The following is a 19,842-nucleotide window of genomic DNA, read 5'->3' on the forward strand; positions in this document are numbered from 1 at the left end:
TGTTCTTTCACATATTCCTACTTACACCCGTGCGTCAACTTACCATGTTCTTTCACATATTCCTATTACACCCGTGCGTCAACTTCCAACTGGTTTTCTTGCCTTTACTTTTTCCCCATTGGTCTTGACTTTTGCCCCATCTGTAGTCTTCATGGCGCTTCTAGAATGGGCTTTCCAAAGTAGCAGTTAGGTGTTTGAAACCCAATGGTGACTTCCTGTAATTTTATAATACAGTGTGAAGTTCTGAACTTGCCAGATACTCTGGTTGCTGCCTGCCTCTCCGACCTTTCTATTCCCACTTTCCCAGTGTCCAGTTCAGCTACACTGGTCTCTCTGGTCCTAGAGCACGACAAGTTCACTTTTACTTCATGGCCTTTATACTTGCAGGATTTTCTTCTTGAAATGCTCTTTTTTTTGGCTTTTGCATGGTCTTTGCATGGTGTTGTGTTACTTGAGTCTCAACTCTTCCGACCTAATTATTCTTTGTCCATTAATGTCTCTTATCATTTTAATAGCATTGACCAAAGTACCTGAAATTACCTTGTTTTTCTGTTGTTTGTTTTCATCAGACTTCCTCCTCAAGACCTAAACTCCTTGAGGGTATAAACTCTTCTCACAGCCGTCTCCCCTGTGCCTGGAGGAGAGCCTGGCATATAGTAAATCCTCATTATGTTATGGTGGTTTACTGACTGATATTTGCTTGTAAATAGTGTGTTTTGACAATAATAAGTTAAGATATACTAACAAAAAACTGAGTTTGGAAATAATTGGTTAAGAAACTCTTGTGTTCATTGGAAAGGACATTCTCTTTTGAGGGGTGGTCAAAAAGTTGGGTAATTTTGTAGGCATTTTGGTATATTCATTGGATTCATTGGATTCCGACTTTTATAATCAAATGTTTGGAAAAAACTTTTTGCCAGTTCACCAGAAGCTTTGATGTGGTCGCCCTCCGTTTGGCATCATGCTGTCACTTGGGGTTCCCTTCCCAGGAGGAGGATGTGTGTGCAGACATCCGTTTGTCCTTCTGATCTTAGCTGCTTAGACATCCGTTTGTCACTGACCTTAGCTTCTGCTCCTACATTGGCGTACATGGAAGGTGCTGCGGTTTTCAGTTTTGGTTTTCCTTTCTTTGTGGTCGTCCGGTTTTAACGAGTATGTCCCGCTAGGCATCAAGGTAGTGGGAATAGCAGTGAACACGTGAGGCATTTACAAAGGCCTTTCCTAAACTGGATGGGTTGCGGTTATTGGTTGCTTTGCCGGTGAGTTCATCACAGTACGGCGGCCCCTCTCCCTTACCTGCGGTTTCAGGTGCTCGCGGTCAACCACAGTCCAGAAGCAAGTGAACCCCTCCCACCCCCGTGCCGTATTGCTAGAAGGCCAAGTAGCAGCATGCTGCTGTGCCCCAGCGCGTGTGTCCATGTCCCTTCGTCTCCTCACACAGACGTCTTACCCTCTCATCACGCAGGCATTCACCATCTCCCAGCAGCACAGGAAGGGGGTGAGCAGAGTACAATAAGGTATTTTTACAGAGAGGTAGAGAGAGAGAGAGACCTGTTCACATAAGTATTTATTTATTTATTTTTTTACAGTATGTGGTTATAATTGTTCTATTTTATTACTGCTGTTATTTTCTTACTGTGCTGAATTTGTAGATGAAACTTTATCATAGGTCTGTATGTGCAGGAAAGCCTATAGCATCTTTAGGGTTCACTGTTATCTGTGGTTTCTGGCATACCCTGGGGGGTCTTGGAATGTTTCCCTGCGGATGCGGTAGGGGCTGGGGGGGACCACATACAAAACAGTAGTTGATCAAATTGGTGAGAGGAATGAGAGTCTCACTTTGAGGTAAATCATTAACTTTTTCAGGGAAGACAAAGTGTATATATATATACACATATATTTATATATGTGTATATATATATGTAATATTTTATTTATTTATTTGACAGAGATCACAAGTAGAGAGAGAGGCAGGCAGAGAGAGAGAGGGGGGAAGCAGGCTCCTTGCTGAGCAGAGAGCCTGATGCGGGGCTCGATCCCAGGACCCTGGGATCATGACCTGAGCTGAAAGCAGAGGCTTTAACCCACTGAGCCACCCAGGCGCCCTGACAAAGTATATTTTTAATAACTTCTTAGGCTGCAGAATATTTGGTATATGAAAATATCTGTGCCTAAAACATACTGACACAGTCCAAAAGGGAGCAATGAGGTTGCGTACTCGGAAGGTGAGGCTGGTTCCACTTAAGTTTTTGGAAGTTTTAAAATACTCTCAAGTATTGGGGCGCCTGAGTGGCTCAGTGGGTTAAAGCCTCTGCCTTCGGCTCAGATCATGATCTCGGGGTCCTAGATTAGGCCCCCCGTCGGGCTCTTTGCTCAGTGGACAGTCTGCTTCTTCTTCTCCCTCTCCCTGCCTCTCTGTCTACTTGTGATCTCTGTCAATAAACAAATAAAATCTTTAACAATAAAATAAAGTACTTTCAAGTATCGAATATAAGGGAAGAAAATGCTTATTTTCTTTATATTTTAAATGAAAAGATACAGCACAGGGTATACATTTTTATATTTCTCACACGTATTTCCACATGCGTCTAGCGGGCCCCTTGTGTCAGGCAGTTATGGGTTTACGTGACTGCCCACGGCCTCTGTCTGTCTCAGTGCTGCGCAAGTGAGCTGTGATTAAGTGTGATACTGAAATTTCTATTTTATATTTGTTTTTTAATAGAAAATGCATCAGACGCAGATTTATGGCTCCTGAATAGTTGTACTGTAAAAAACCCAGCTGAAGACCACTTTAGAAACTCAATTAAGTAAGTGGAAGTTGTTTTTTTTCCTGTTTTTTGTTTGTTTGTTTTTTAAATATAAGTGAAGATAAGTTGAGGAGATCCATTTAAAAAAAAATTCCCTAACATAAATATTTAGTATGTGTCAAAAAGAATAGGAGTTGGACTTGTAAGATTATACTGTTTTGACTTTGATAAAGAATGAAGCTTTACTCTAAGAAGTTACATTTTCCTCATTAGGATTTTAGATTTATCCTTTGATCGATGTGAAATCACTGGTCATTCTTACATTTCACTGAATGAATTTGTTACCGTTTACTGATCAGAGTTTTCCCAGCATTTTGCTTTTATGAACACTTCTGCTGTGAATATTTTGAATGTGTTTTCTGGTGTGCCTGTGCAAGAGTTATTTTAGTTTATGTACCTGAGAGTTGAATTATTGGGTCACAGGCGTGTGTGTGTTCAGACTTGAGTAATGTCAAGCTCCTTCTCGTGGACGGGCGTGCCAGTGTTCACTCTGAGTGGTAAGGGATGTGTGGAGTTGTTCTGCTTTCTTGCCAACTCTTCATATTGTCAGATTTCTAAATTTTTGCAGTCTTGTGGTACAGGTGATACCTCACTGTGGTTTTAATTTGCATTTCTGTGACTTCTAATGATGTTGAACATTTTTTTATATGTTTACTAGCTATTTGGACTTACTTTTTTGGTGAAATGGCTTTTTAAATATTTTTTCCTGTTGAGTTGTCTTTTATTATTCGTGGGATTATTTTATGTATTCTGTCTACTAATCTTTCCGTGTTATACAGGCTGCAAACATCAATTGTGACTTGTCTTTTCACTTTCTTTGATGGGATCTTAGGATGAAGAGAAATTCTGGCTTATACTTTATTTTTTTTCCTTTGGAGTCTGTGTTCTTACTATTTAAGAAGACTTTCTCTGTCTTGAAGTTAGGATATTCTCTGGTATTGTCATCTAAATGTCTGAGGGTTTTTACTTCTTACATTTAAATTTGTAATCCATCTAGAGTTAATTTTTGTCGTGTGGTCCCAGGAAGAAGGTCCAATTTTATTTTATTTCCATGTAATCACTGAATTTCTTCAGTATCTTTTCTTGTTTCTTAAAAATCCATTTTTTTTCCCTTTTTTCTGAGTATTGCCCATTCTGTCATGTTGAGTGTCCGTAGATGTTTGGGTCTGTCCCTGGACTCTCTCTTTGGTTCCGTTGACCTCTTTGTTTATTCTGGCATGATTCTACACAGTCAGTGATTAATACAGATTCATACTAAGCCAAAATATTTGGTAGATATCAAGAGTGTCTTGGCTTTTCTCGGTCCTTTGTCCTTCTATATAACTTTAATACCAGGTTCGAAGTTCAAGGAAAATACTCTTGTGATTCTGATTGTCATTAGAGAGACTGTCTTGATGACTTTGAGGGGAGAATTGGCATCTTTCTACATTTTGAGTTTTCCAGTTCGTGAATAAGGTATTTAGGTCTCCTTTGACCCTCCAGAAGTGTGTAATTTCTTCCTTTAGCATCTGTACATGTTTCAGATATTATCTCCTAACAATGTAGGGATAACTGCTTTGTCCCCGTACCATTATTATTATTGTTATTTTAAAAATCTATCCATTCTCCTTTTACCTGTGCAGTAATTTTTTTTGTTGTTGTTGTTACACTACTATACAAAGTAATTTAAAAGAAATACTCATTTTCTAGCCGTGTTTGCTCCCAAGGTCTCTTGGGATTGATTCCTGGAGCAGTGTGAAGGATGCTTGGGTGCAGGGGTGAGCGTAGATCAGGAGCCCGTGGCTGGTGAGAGCTGTGCTTGTGGAGGGGCTGTTGGCCTCATCTCCCAGAGAGACACTTGGGTTTGGAAGAAAGGAGTTGACTAAAGAAGGAAGAATTCTTTCTATTTTCAACATTGTCGAGTATGGCTCCGAGACCCGCGGCTTGAATGCAGTGGGGAGTGCCCAATGGGGAGGGCAGCTGGAGGGAAGACGTGTTTTGGTTTCGAACAGGCCGTTATTTGAAGCCACAGCTAAGTACTCCGATAAAGCGATGGTCCTGTTTGATCCTTATCGAGTCCTTCTGAGTGCTGGGTACGTCCGAAATGCTGTCCTTAATTGGGCATCACCCAGTGCAATTCTTGCAGTCTGTCCCTGACTTGTAGGTGACAGTTTTATTCTGCTTCTACAGACGAAGTGACTCTTTTCCAGAGGAAGTTCTCTAAGGCTGGTCATAAAGGCAGGAGTGGGGACTTTTAGCCTAGGCAGCCCAGAGTCACTGTGTTGAACCATTTTATTGCTGTGCTTCCCAGGAAAAGCTGTCAGGTAAGCCGTTACCAGAGACCAGGACTAAGAGATAAGGATTTTATATTTTTTTTGCATAGAAGTGATAGCTGAATGGGATGGCATCCTCAAGTCAGAAACTACAGAAGGAACAGAGAGGAGTTCTTACTGGCACTGTGGTGGGAAGCAGAAGAGGTGGAGGTGATGCGGGGTGGGCACAGGGGAGTTGAGTTGTGGTCAGAAGGAGGAGGAGGAGGGGAGTGACAGCGAGCCACAAATGACGATTCCCAGATGCTGCTCCTTTCGAAAGAATGCTTTTCATTTCCCGCGAAGTCTGTTATGTCCCCGGGTTATCTACTCTTTCCCTCAGAGAAAGGTAAATAAGATGTAAAGATATTTTGGTGCTGCTGATACCCCCTCAGTGCAGAATCCAGAGAATTTAGTTTCTCGGATTCTCCATTTTGTAATGTAACTAATGGCTGTGCTGCTAGACTATTTCTAAAAGTTTATTTAGAACCTCAAATATAGCTTGTGTCAGTGGGTTTTGTTATGTACATGAACCAGATAGTGAATGTGGTTCTCAGTAATGACTTGGTGTTTGAATGATTCCGTGAAGTAATCCCTTAAGAGAGCTGTCATTTGAACCACTGTAGAGCCGGTGCCGGCCAGCATAGGTTTTTAATGCGCTCATCTGCTTGATTGAAAGAAAGTGTAAAAACAGGGTTACAGGTGATTAAATGTTTTTTTTTTTTTTAATGGTTTTGAAGGCTTTTGATAATCACAACTAGTTCTTGTTAACAGAACACCTATGTTAGCATTTGCTTTGTTTCCAGAATAAGTATAATCTGCTAAAAGACACAATAACAATTAGCACTGAGAAAATGTCAAATTCAAGGGACATGTGTACATTTAGGGACGTTCAGTGATAGATTACCTACTCTTGTCAAGCTTTTCCCTTCATTCTGATGCCTTCTTCCTGGTCATCACCATCCCCTAACAAAGGATACCGAAGATGGATACTTTGTAAACTCTCGCATCCTGTACGTTACACTGTATCTTTTCCCTTCGGCCTCCTCTCTCACCTGGGTTCTTTTGATCATAGTGAGAGGACACTGAATTTCTAGGAGAGTCTGATGTAGTGAGACAACACTGAAATGCTAGGAGAGTCTGATGGACTATTTCCCTTCTCCTTGTTCTGTTTCACTTAATCCCTTAAGCTCAAATTTAGAGATTCACAAACGTGAGCCTAGATCTTGCACAAATAATGATGGCGTCACTTTGCCACTCATTTCCTGAGTGTGTCATCATTTCTGACCTTCTGCCTTTGTGTCTCTTCCAGTGTATGTGTGGTATTTAAATAGTTTGTCTTTAATCACTTATCATCTCATTTTTCTCTCTGTTGAGCCACCAGCCAGTCAGCCATCTCATTTTAACAGGAACAAAGAAAGAGAACTTTAAGGGATTTACCCTCTTTCGTGTGATTGATACCGTTGGTATTAAGATTCTTGAATCATTCCTCTCCTTGATTCAGATCCATGAATTGTGTAATCCAGACAAGGTAGCCATGGACCGATTCCCATGCCCCCCACATCCCCCCACCGACCCCGGTGGTGGTGGTGGTCAGACTTCACGCTGTGTATTGTGGGGAGTTTTATTTAAGGCTGGCCAAAGAGAATATTGGCTTAAACTTACTTGGAAGACTTCATTTTATAACTAGTGCTGATGATAAAATATTCCGTCTTTAAATAATTCCCTAATCTAGGCAAAGTAGCATACCGGATAGGAAAATGGTTGTCTGTATTTGTCTGTAGGCTGGGCTGCTCAGTACTTTATACTGGCTCTCTTCTAGTTGATCGGATTATGAGGGTTTTTACAGTGTTTGTGTTACTAGTGTTCAGATTGATAAGGAGTAGGAGTGTTAGTAGTGAAAATGGAGTTGAGTGATTTTTGGGGGGAGGGGCTGCCTTTTGAACTTTGAAATCTTAGATGCTGTTTCCTTCAGTAGTTTTGAAAAAAGTCACTAATGAGCCCCATATTTTGTGATGGCAGCCTGTTGGATGTATACTCTTTCTTCTTGAGCCTTTGCTAGTTGCCCTGTCCTTGTTTTATTCATTACACCAATTTGATTTAGACAATATGGCCTTTAACTTGAGGGGCTCTTGAATAAATGAAAAAGATCAAAAGTTTCAAAAAAATAAAATTTGCTCTTAATGAGAGTATCAAATAAAAAAACTCCTTTGGTTAATGCTTTATAGAAATGTGGGATCTTTTCTGTGCCACCTAAAGGAGGTCATTCAGAGGCTGGTAAAAATAAACACATCTTGTGTGTTCTATATAAATGACAGAAAGAATAGCCAGCTTGCTTTGATCATGGACTGTCAACCTCTGTTTGACCTTGGGCGTTATTAACCCAAACGGGCAGTGTGGTTTAGCCATGCTGATAGTGGGTAGACAAGAATCACTAGTTCTTTGAACCACCTTTGCTATAGAAATAAATGGTAATGTTAAAGGGATGGTTTAGACATCTGAGTGAAATTACTCGAAAGAACAGTTAGGATTTAAGGAGTGAACAAAGAGGAAAAGTTTGTGTTGAGACAGTGTTGACTTTGAGTAACATCTTCTGGGTGTAGGATGTTCTGTTGACAGAACATAGAAGTTAATGGACAGTCATTCTTATTATGAAATGATTTTTTTGCTTTACCTAGATTTAACCTGGAGTTCTTAATTGTGATAGTATTCTTTCAAACTGGATTTGTGAAATGTTTTAAACCCAATTTAGGAAGAACAGAGAAGTGCTTGGCTTTTCAGTTAATAATTATCCAGCTTATAAGGAAATAAAAAACTTGACTGATTCTGTTGTTAACCTAGATTCTTTAGCAATCAGTTATCTTTTTCTTTTTCTAATAAAAATAATTGGCACTGAAAGACAAAAGTAACAGTAGGCTTTAGTTTGGGCCTTTTGCAAAACACAGGTCAGGTGACACAAGTTGTTCTGTTAAACTAGTTTTTTATACTGTACATTATGGAATTTTTTTTTTTTTTTTAACTTAGATGTTTTAGTTCTGGCTTCTCTAGTTGTATGAGATGCCTTTGGTTCATTGTGTATTTTATGTCCTTGCTTAAACTGTCCGTGGCAGCCACCGGAGGCCCTGTGTGATCTTACCACTCACAGCCTCGTGGCTTCAGTCTTCCCTGCTCGCCACAAAGTTTCCCTCCGTATGGAATGTTAGTTGGGAGTTTTGGACCGTTGGGCTGAGCATGTGTCGTAGACCAGGTGTGGGTCTCCGAACAGCGCTGTGCTGACACGAGTTTACATTTCCTCCTGTCATTTTCCCCCTCATCTCCTTCACTTGTGTAGATACTGTCTGTGTGCTGATCACTTGCACATTGCTGTTTCCGACCCTTAGCTCCCCGTCCAAGATCAGACCTGTGCATCCCACTGCTTCCCGGCCTTCTCTATTCAGATGAGTCCCAGACACATCTGGTCATCGCACGGAACCTTTTCCCCAGCTGCTGTGTCCCCTCCTGTTGCCTGTCCTGTTTGCTTGCACTGTCCTCTTTTAGATAGTCTCTGAGTTTTCTTTGATTCCTTTACTTCTAAAATATCTTTTCCTGGGACACCTGGGTGGCTCAGTCGGTTAAGCATCTGCCTTTGGCTCAGGTCATGATCCAGCCCAGGGTTCTGGGATCAATCCCTACATTGGGCTCCTTGCTCAGTGGGGAGCCTGCTTCTCCCTCTGCCTTCTGCTCCCCCTGCTTGTGCTCTCCCTCTCTGACAAATAAATAAAATCTTTTAAAAAAAATTACCTTTTCCTTCTCCTTCTGAGCCTTCTACTTCCTCTTTTTTCTCATTTGATGTTAATTAGCGTTATGGTCCTTACGTGGTAGTAAACGTTCTCTGGGAACTTGCAGCGAACCTCTGTTTCCTCATGTTCCCTCAGAGTGCCATGAACTAGACACACATCTGGCGGGAGCCCTTTCCGCGCGTGCCTGTTGTTACCGCGGGCGTTACGGGGCCTTGTTCTCTCTTGCTCTTCGTTTCACAGCAGAACTCCGGCTCGTTCTCTGCTGCTTTTCTGCCAGTCTGTGCTCTGCGCTCCTTCACACCCTGGGCTGGGTCCTTCCCAGCTCCGGGAGGAAGATTAAATCTCTTAGTGTAACAAGGTCTCTGTACAAAATCTCGTTTTCGCCTCCCTCTCTAACTTGTTTTCCTGCCACTCCTTGACAGAATTCTACCTCTCCCCCACATGATAGGATTTCGTGTTTGCATATGGTCTTCCTTTCCCCTGTAATAGGCTCCCCTTTCTCCCAGATGCAGGCCTGTATGCCCGTGTGTGCCCTTACACACACACACACACACACACACACACACACACACACACACACAGACACACAGTCCTGCCTGGCAACCTGTTCATCTTTTGGAACTCATATCAAAAGTAATATCATCTGTAAGGTCATCTTCCTTCTAATTCCCACCCTTTACCTCCAAGGTCCACAGAGTTAATCATCCTCTATTCTCTGCTACTTCTTGATCCCATACAAACATCTGTTGTTGAATATTACATTTTATTGTCCGTTTACATATTTGGCCTTCTACTAGATTGTGAGTCTTGAGGTCAGGTTACTGACCTCAGGATAATTCTTTTTTATGGAGTTTTTGACCCTCTGATCTTCCTTTTCTTGGGAAACAGAAATCATTAATAGACTGCTTGTCAACTCTTCTAAGAATGGTCCCCCAAGGCCCTTGTGAATCCCTTGTCGGAAGAGGAGAGACAGAATTCTGATTTTCAGATATCATATTAAAGGAGCCTCTTTTTAAGAAATCATGCTCTTTTCTTTTTATATTTTACTTATAAACTAGGAAGAAACCTGACCCTTGTCTTAAATGAGGTAAGAAACTTGTGTTTATCGTTGTTAGCCGGCATTTTCTCTCTAGAGGGAAGTAGTAAAGGCTGTCAGAAATCGTTTTGTTTTTTTTTTTTCCTTTCAAGTTTTTGTTTAAAGTCCAGTTAGTTAACATTTTATGTAATACTAGTTTCAGGAGTGGAATTTATAGATTCATCACTTACCTACAACACCTAGTTCTCATCACAAGTGCCCTCCTTAATCTCTTATCACACATTTAATCCACCCCCCTGTCTACCTCCCCTCCAGCAACCCTCAGTTTGTTCTCTGTAGTTGAGTCTTAGCTTTATGGTTTTCTTTTCCCCCCCCCCCCCCCCCACCAAATTCCATAACGAGTAGAGTCATATGGTATTTGTCTTTCTCTTGACTTAATTTGGTCAGTGTAATGTAGTCTAGCTCCATCCATAGCAGTGCAGATGGCAAGATTGTGTTCTTTTTGACGGTTGAGTAATATTCCATTTTATGTACGTACACACACACACACACACACACACACACACACACCCCACATCGTCTTTACCCATTCATCATTTGGGATTTTTGCATAATTTGGCTTTTGTTGCTGTTCTGTGAACATCAGGATGCATGTATCCCTTTGAATCAATAGTTTTGTATCCTTTGGGTAAATAACCAGTTGGGCCATTGCTGGATTGTAGGGTAGGAATTCTTGTCACTTCTTGGCCTGGTCACTTGGTCAAGCTGGCAGAAGTCCAGCTGTGAATGGCAAGACCTTGTTCTCCCTGACAAATGAACTGGGTCAGCTTTAGAACCTTGACCCTTGGCTCAATTGAAGCATCTCATCTGGAGTCAGAGGAGAAGAAAAAGTTGTAGATAAAAACCTGGTAGGGTTTGGCTTTGAGTTTGACAAGCAACTAATTACTCAACACATGTTTGTAGGGTCAGATTGAACTGATTCTTCCTTTTTGGGGAAGAGAGTTTGGCCTCATTCTATCTATGCATCAGCGTGTCATTGTGAGTGTACTGTTCTGTGTTAGGTACGTCACACATAATGTAGCTATGTTAGTATCGTACATTTATTTTACATTTGAGTATCAAATTGTTTAGTTTCACAGAATGAGCAAAAAACATCAGATAAGCCATCAAATTAAAGAAAAAAATCAACACGGCTATTGCAGGGGAGGAAGCAGAAGCATTGGTAAGGTGAACTTGAGAAAGGACGTTGTGAGGGAATCACACAGTAAGATCTCTGCGGACAGAAATACTGTTGAAGACCACATTTCTCTGGAGAAGTTGTTTAGGCATTAGGTCCTACTGTCATGCCATGTGTGATTCGTATTATTCAAGCCTTAAGTCATGGTTCAGTTTAGTCTATTTTCTGTTGTTGCAAGGACTTTATATGTTTTTTTCCCCATCAGCTAGTCTGGGGTAAATAATGATGTTGGAACAACATTAGGCTTTCCGGAAACCTAAACGAAGAGCTCTCTGTTGATCCCTAAAATGAAGGGTAAGAGTCATATAGGTTAGAGCAGATTTTGGCTCCTTCCTTGTTACAGGCTTTAGGTTGCTCGTCCCCTAGCCAAGGAAAAACACAGAGATGAAGGGGAATATAGGGAGATTATTATGTATTGTATCCCAGGGAGAAATGTGATTGCAAATAAAGGAGAAAGTGTATTTTGGGGTTGAACTTCTGGTTGACTTAAGCAAAACCAAAGGAGGGAATGGTTAAATTCACAGTTGAAGGATTAGTAACTTATTTTGCAAATCAGAAGGAGAAAAAGCAGTTCAGATGTAGTAAGCCATTTCAAAATGCAAAACCAAGTTTTGCAGTTATCTAAAATCTTTTTGGTGAATAGTATTTTGCATATTTCATGATTACTGTTACATCAACAGTCGCTTTGTTTTTGCCATTTTAAGCAAGAGAGTAAGTGAAAGAGGTCAGTGTATTATGTACCGGCAACAGCTGGCTGATAGCATTGAATACTTACGTAATTAAATATATGTGTTGGCTGTGGTCCTAACAGCTCTGTAGGTGGAGGCCCAGGAAAGCATGCAGAAACTTGCTTTAGCAGGATTAAAGAAGAAATCAACATGATCTGAGCTGGTGCTTTCAGCCAAGAGTGATTTCCTATTGTTTTGGTTTCAAAGACATTCTACTTATTCTTGGTGTGTGTGTTTAGACAACAGAGACAAAGACTCTTGTGTTTTTTTTCTCCCCATATTGTATGCTCTAAGTGTAAGAAACATAATCTTTCTTAATTTTTAGTCACTCAGTGGTATTGTTTAATAACTTGTAGTAAATGAAATAAAAAAACCATCTGACCTTTAAACCTATACATGGTACATGATACCAAGATCGTATGTGTTAACTGTTTCTGTTCCTTGCGGACGGTTTGCACTTAGGTGTCCTCTGGGCCAGTTTAAAGGGTTGGTTCGATCTTAGACCACGTTAAGGCATGGTTGTCTGTGATCATGGAAAACTGGGTCATGTGGCTGTGCACAATAAACAGAATGCACAGGTAAAATGCAACTGCATTTTTGGGCTGATAGCCTCATCTGTGGAGGCAAATCCTATTCAGAGTACCCTATGATTATTTCTATTCCTGTTTTTATAGCTCAAGGGCTGAGGCCAATCCTTAAGGCACCTTTGAATACAGGCTTTGATGACCAGAGAGCACCTTTGTGGGTTTTAGAAAAAGATGCCAGGCCTTGTAGACACAACCCCACATGGCTATGGATGGCTGCCCTATATAGGTAATTCTGTATTGAACCATCTCTTCTTGTGTCTGTACCTTATGTCAGGGTGGCTGCCCCTCAGGAACTTGCTCTGGTAACGGTGCTTGACCGTGAGAGTTGAACAAATGAAAGAACCGGGTCATGTGTTTGCTTTCTTTCTCTGTTTATTCCTTTGACCTCACTCTCCCCTGCCTCCGTCAGAACAGGTATCTTCCTCTCTAGCTTTTCATAGAACTTCTGTATCCCTGTTTTCTGATAGATTGCATCATTTAGAAATTAAGTTAGGCTGCATGTTCTAGAAAACTCAAAATGTAGAGGCTTAAATAAGATGGGGCATTTATTTTTCCCATGTAATGTGTGAAGTCCATCGTTAGGAAGCTGCCGGTTTGGTTTACCAATTTAAGGATGTACGTGCTCGGTCTTTGCAGTTTTATTGATCTTTCTGTTATGGTGTAAAGTGAATGTTACTGTCCAGCCATTATATGTATTTTCTAAAAATGAGTAAGTACCAAATGGGACAGTGCCCCTTGACTTTGTCCCTCCTTTAGAGAAGATTTATAGGAAGCCCCACTCAAGACTGTGTGTATATAGCCCAGTGGTTGGAACCCTATCCTATGACTGCTCTCTGTAAGGGAAGCTAGGAAATAGATTGTTGTTTTGGACTGGTTACATTGTTGCTCCAATACAATTGGGGTTCTGTTGATAAGGGAGAAGGGAGAACTTTATCTGGGGGCTGACTTGATGTCTTTGCTGTAGATTATGATCTTTGGGACAAAATACAGATTTTGTTTCTTTTTTTTATTAAAGATTTTACTTACTTTTTGACAGAGACAGCGAGAGAGGAACACAAGTAGGGGAGTGAGAGAGGGAGAAGCAGGCTTCTCGCTGAGCAGAGAGCCTGATGCGGGGCTCGATCCCAGGACCTGAGATCATGACCTGAGCTGAAGGCAGCTTAACGACCGAGCCACCCACGTGCCCCTAGATTTGGTTTCTTATTTGTCAGGATCCGTGTATTAATTAGTTTCTCAATATACTTTTAGACAAATGACCCTCCTTTCTCCTGATTTCTTTATTAAGAACATTTAGGAAACAACATAGGTGCCATTTGAGAACTTCCCTTTTTGGTTATCCTGACCTGGCTTTGATGAGGTACTAACAAAATATGTAGGAGGAGTTCATGGCTTAGCTGTTGCACACACTAACACTAATACTAGTACTGTTGATGATGATGGTAATGATGATAAGGACTTACTGGGATTTTCAGTTACTTTCTGATCCTAGGACCTGCAGGTAACATACTTGACATGGAACCATTAAGGAAGGTATCTCATTGTTTCTAAGATTCAGTTTTGTGATACAATAATTATAAAGCTGGTTTAGAAACTAGGAAGTTTAAAAGAATTTAGATAGAAAATAAGAGTTTAAAATTGAATATCATGGAATTAAATGACCAAGTAGAAGACAAGTTGATCCTTAAATACAGTCTATAATTAAATGTTAGAAAACACTATTTTATATAATTCTAAAAAGTTTGTTTCTGCTGAGAACAATGCTGTTTTTCACTGAAATGGAAATTTAGTGTTGTACATCTAATGTGAAAAAAGTGGAGATTTAGAAGTAACCATTGAAACTCTAAACAATGGAGGGCACCTGGGTGGCTCAGTCCGGGAAGCGTCTGCCTTTGGCTCAGCTCATGATTCCAGGGTCCTGGGATCGAGTTCCACGTTGGGCTTCCTGGGCAGTGGGCAGTCTGCTTCTCTGTCTACGCCTTTCCCCCTGCTCATGATCTCTCTCTTTCTCTCTCTCTCTCTCGGATAAATAAATAAAATCTTAAAAAAAAAAATCTAACCAATGGGAAGAGCCCTATAAAACTTGTAGAGTTTCTGTAGTTTGGAGCCATTGGCCGTTATTACAGGAAAGTTAAGGATTATCAAATTCTCACCCTGGAATGTACCCTGAACACTCAGCAACAGCGTCTTTTGTGTCTTTGCAGAGATACACTGTTGAACCATTGTTATGAACTACCCAGACAAATTTATGTTCTAATGACCCATTCTTTAGTATTTTTCTTCTTTTTTTGAAGGTCTGTGTGTGTGCATGCTTGTCTGCTTTTCTCAGCGTAGATGCATTGAGAAAGAAGTTGACAGAATCCCATGAGAGAAACTGTGCTGGGAAAAGTACAAATTAATGTGTATGTCAGGGATCTCCTTTACAGTAAGTTTTAGAATCAACAGCTCATCCTTTGTGCCAGGCAGTGATGTGTTTTCTAGCCCATAAATTTCTTTTCTGTTATAAGGGGTCAGATAAGAAAAGTTTATGGCAAAACTAAAAAGTTTAATTTGATGCTTTCCTTAAACACATGTCAGTATTTTATGATAGCTACTGAAGAGAAAGACTTACTTTTCTTTGAATGAGAAAATGTCAGTGTATTTTATAGTTTTTTTGGTCATCCGGGGTTGAAGCATAGGTTAATTTACTTTTGATATTTTTACCATTTTTAATAAATAACAAAGATTTTAGTATGCTTGATCAAGTTAATTTTAAAATGGTAATTAAAAAAATTACAGTAGAACTGATGGGTATTCGTTGAGCAAACCCGTACAAATGGTGCTTTGAGTTTGTGTTTCTGATGCCTTCTGATGCCTTCATTGTCCTACTGCCTACGTAACTTCGGGCAACTGGTTGAGCCTTAGAACTGATGTGTGGGGAGAGCACTGATGGGACTGAGACCCTGGGTCTCAGGAAGAAGGTTAACTGTGGTAGGGGGATTGCAGGACGACCCTTATCCTAGTGGAGGAGAAGGAAAAGGTCAAAGACCTGGAATTGGGGAAATCTTCACTCTCCTGTAATCTGAGGGCAGTAGTTCTGATCCTGGCAGGCTCCGTGGTCCTTCTGTGTGACAAGTACATTGCACTGTACCCTTATTATTCTGAGGTGAAATTCATAAATAATGTAATCTACCTATACACATAATAACAGCACTGCTCTGAATGGAATTAATATAAAGGGGAAAACCAAAACTTGATAAGGTAATAATATGTTTTAAAAATGTAAATGTTCAGGCATAGATACCATAGGAAATGCAAGGAATGTGTGTATCTAGAAGCACACTGAATGTGAGCGGAGTGAAGGCAGGTCGTATATGTGTAGCCTTATTAGCTTAAACACCAAGAATGCCGTTCTCTAGTGATGCGCCTTTTTCTCAAGCAGATGACTAGTCTTTGTAAAGTTCTCAGTGCAACAGAGTGTGATTTTACCCCTCCATTTTCATAAAAGTTGGATTCCTGAAACTGTTTAAAAAATGCATTGTGTTTATATGTGAAATAGATGTAGATTCTAGATATTATTAATATTTTTTAATACAATTTTTAAAAATCTAGTATTTTTTTAATGTTCAGTGAGATATTGAGAATTCATACACGACATAGGGAATTCTTTATATGGGATGAACCTATGCATTAGAAGACCTAGAGAACTTCTGACTTCTGTCCACTAAATGGCAGTTGCAGTCTCCAGTATCATAATCAAAAGGAATCGATTAATTTAATGACTTAATGGTTTGAATTACTGTATGGCCTGAAGCACCCAAATCAGTATTTTAAAAAACCCCAAAGATTTTTAAAGATATAAAATTTATATGTATGTATGAATGATTTCTATTTATATGAACATATAAAGTCATATATGTTAAAGGGCTCCTTGAATGAAACAGCTTAATTGGACAATTTCCAAACGGTATGAATAAGCAATATATAGAGGAGGAAATGCAGGAAAACATGAAAGAGTTTCATCCTTACTGGTGGTCAGAGAAACACAAATTAAAATGAGATGCCATATTTTGCTGAGTATTTTGGATTTTCTTCCCCCAGGATATCCTGTGCCCCTAAGATTGTGGGGAAATGTGATACATTTCTGGTACATCCTAGTATATTTGAATTACTATCATCTTTCGGGAAAGTAATTTTTTGATAGGTATGAAAATAAAAAATAGGTATGCCCCTTGATTTAGCAATTCTGTTTTATTACCCTCTCCCCTACTGATAGGAAAAGACTTGTCTGCAAGGATAGGGATATAATCACCGATTACATTATTGTTGATAGCAGCCAGAAGCATCGCAACAGCTCTTCATCTGTTCTCCGCTTCCCTTCCGTGTTCTCTCCTCTCTCTCTCCTTTCCTCTCTTTCTTCAGTGGTACATTCTGGAATAATTCCATACAGGTAGAGATAAAGCTTCCTTATCCTTTCATTTATGGATTTCTAGAATACTTCTTTGTGCTCTTTTTCATGGATTCCTAGAAATACTGTTCTATCTTATGTACATATTTTATTTAACTTACCTTCTGATGGACATTTAGTGTTTTTCCTAATAAATGGTTATTGTAAATATTGTCTATGAACATGTTTTGACTGGGACTTGATAAAGCCTTAACTTTTTTTAACTTGCACCTTGAAATGATAGCATAGTTAGAAAAGAGATGCAGGAGGAGTGCAGAGACTACCCCCCACCCAGACCCCTCACTGCAGTTCTGTGATGCTCCCGTGTCTTACATCACCATAATGCAGTTGTCAAAACAGGATATGGATATTGATCCAGTACAGTGAATGGTTAGACAGTTCTTATGCACCCATTGTCTTTTTTTCTAGTTCAGGGGCCCCATTTTAGATTTCACAGTGCATTTAGTTGTCATGCCGATGTCTCTCAATGGGACAATTTCTCTGTCTTTGTCTTTTATGACATTGACACTTTTGGAGACTCGTCAGTTATGTTGTAAAATGTTGCCTCATTGGGGCTTTTCTGTCATGTCCTCATGATTAGCTTCAGCTCTGCATTTGATTAAGACTACGAGAATGACAGACACATGTCCTCGGTGCATCAGTCATAACGAGGGGGCTGTAATGTCTCTTTATAGTTAACGTTAACATGTAGTAACTAGTTGTTAAATTTATTTCATTAAATTGGTGGCTTTTGCCATTCTCCAGTATAAAGTTATTATCGCCCCCTTTGGAATGAACAAGTACTTAGTGATACTTTGAGATTATGCAAATACTGTTTCTCATCATGCTTTCACCATAAAATTTAGCCATTGATTATTCGTGCCTGCAACAGTTAATACTATAGTATTTATCAAGCGGTGATTTTTCTATTTCCACTATGTATCTACATTAATTAATTGGAATCTTGCTATAAGGAAGAGCATAGACTCCTTTCTGTTTACTTCATTATAGAGTCAAGTTTATTTCTTTATTTTGTGGAGCATAATAATCTCTTACTATCATTATTTTATTCCTTGAATTGTTCTGGCGTTGACCAGTATAAATTCCTTTTGGTGACTCCTTTCTGGTGCATGGAGTAAACCTAGCTTCGGTCCTGAATGGAGCCATTTCTCCATGGATCCTGGTTCCTTTCACTGGTGACTGGTATAAAGACCCCTAATCCGTATGCTCTTTGCCAGCGGGGTGCCATTGCTTCTAGGCAATGTTAGTGGACAGAGTTAGGAGATGTATATATGTGTACAGACTGTATCTGTATCTGTTTATCTGTGTATTTATTAAGAAGAACGAGGTCATAGTACTCTCTCTGATTCTATTTCAACTGCATAGGGTTTATTTCTAGCCTTCCCTCCTTTCTTATATGTAACTCCGTTCTAGAGCTGCGAGAAACAAACCTCTCATTTCCCACCATGTATATGTTATTTCTTTAATCCTATTAAGCATATAAAGTCATTTTGGAATTACTAACCCAATCTCCTGTGAAAAGACATTTTTACTAACTAGAATATAATGTTTAAGTCCTTTTTGTCTTTCATCTTGCAAGATGTAGCCAAAATGTTACTTTCCAAAGTTAGATTGTATGTGGTTATATTATTAATTTGTGATTCAATTAAGTTCATTTGAAGCCACTTGTATTCCATTATGGATTCTGCCCACTTCCTGTCTGGTTTTAATTTTTTTTTTGTATTTTTTATTTTTTTTGTATGTGAAACATGAGCATGATTTTCAGCCTCAGAACTATGCTAAGTAGTGCACTGAGAGAAGGATCATTGCCCCGTCACTCCTCCCGCCCTCCCCATTACTCTGCTCTTTTCAGCCTCATCCCCTCGACCTCCCAGTAGCTTCTGGCTGCTTCTTGCTTTTTTCCACATACAACCACACGTCAGGTTGTGATTTTCCTATTTCTGTTATGCCTTTTATATTTATTAACTGCTATTCTACTGTGAAGAACTGTTTTTTTTTTTCTTCTTCTCATTTCAGTTACTTGTATCAGTATGGACTCATGATTATTTATTCTGTGGGTCATAATCCCACAGAGTAAATTGTACCAAATTCTGGATGTGGAATCTATGTAATTTTTAAAAATTTCCCTTTGTGGGTGTCTGGGTGGCTCAGTGGGTTAAGCCGCTGCCTTTGGCTCAGGTCATGATCTCAGGGTCCTGGGATCGAGCCCTGCATCGAGCTCTCTGCTCAGTAGGGAGCCTGCTTCCTCCTCTCTCTCTGCCTGCCTCTCTGCCTACTTGTGATCTCTGTCTGTCAAATAAATAAATAAAATCTTTTGAAAAAAAAATTTTCCTTTTTTTTTTTTTTTTTTTACTTAACTGATAACATATTTTAGATATTCTTTTCTTCTGTACTATAGCCTATGAACTTTGTATCAGGTGGTAAGGGATCGTCCCCGTTTTTCCATGTGGCTGTCCCCTCCTCCACTGTGGTCGCAGCAGGGTTTAATCTGTGGTATTCCTTTGTGTGGACATTTAGGTTGTTTCCATTAATTCGTAATTCCGAATAACGCTGCAGCAAGTAAACTTTGGCACACAGATGTTTTATGTTGTTGGAGGGGTGTCTTCTGGATACATTTCTAGAGTGGAGATTGCTAGGTTGAAAGGTAAGTGCACGTAGAGATATTACCGAAATGCTCTTCAAAAGGGTTGTGCTGATTTGCATTCTTAAAGGGCAACGTGTGAACCTTGGACATTTCTGCAGCCTCTCAAACAGTGTAGGGGAGCATGGTGTCCCCAGGGTGACCACTTTCATTTCTTGCCTTCTCTGATTCTATGTTTGGCCATTTTTATATCTTAGTTAACTGTTCATGTTGTTTTCCTATTTCTTATCCGCTGTCTCAGTTTTTGGAAGTTTTTTATGTATTACAGATAGTTTGTCTGTAATATGTGTCACAA

At 39.8% G+C, this 19,842-nt stretch overlaps 1 protein-coding gene across 3 annotated transcripts in view; it reads left to right on the top strand.

Moving 5' to 3' along the window:
- The window catches only part of CDKAL1 (CDK5 regulatory subunit associated protein 1 like 1), a 634,401-nt gene that overhangs the window by 104,341 nt on the left and 510,218 nt on the right, over nucleotides 1-19,842 (top strand). For all 3 annotated transcript variants that reach the window (XM_059399529.1, XM_059399532.1, XM_059399531.1), the window contains one exon: nucleotides 2,723-2,807. In XM_059399529.1, the coding sequence (XP_059255512.1) occupies nucleotides 2,723-2,807 (85 nt within the window). The remainder of the gene's footprint in view (nucleotides 1-2,722; nucleotides 2,808-19,842) is intronic.

Source organism: Mustela nigripes, chromosome 5 (genome assembly GCF_022355385.1).
Source record: "Mustela nigripes isolate SB6536 chromosome 5, MUSNIG.SB6536, whole genome shotgun sequence".
NCBI classification, from domain to species: Eukaryota; Metazoa; Chordata; class Mammalia; order Carnivora; family Mustelidae; genus Mustela; species Mustela nigripes.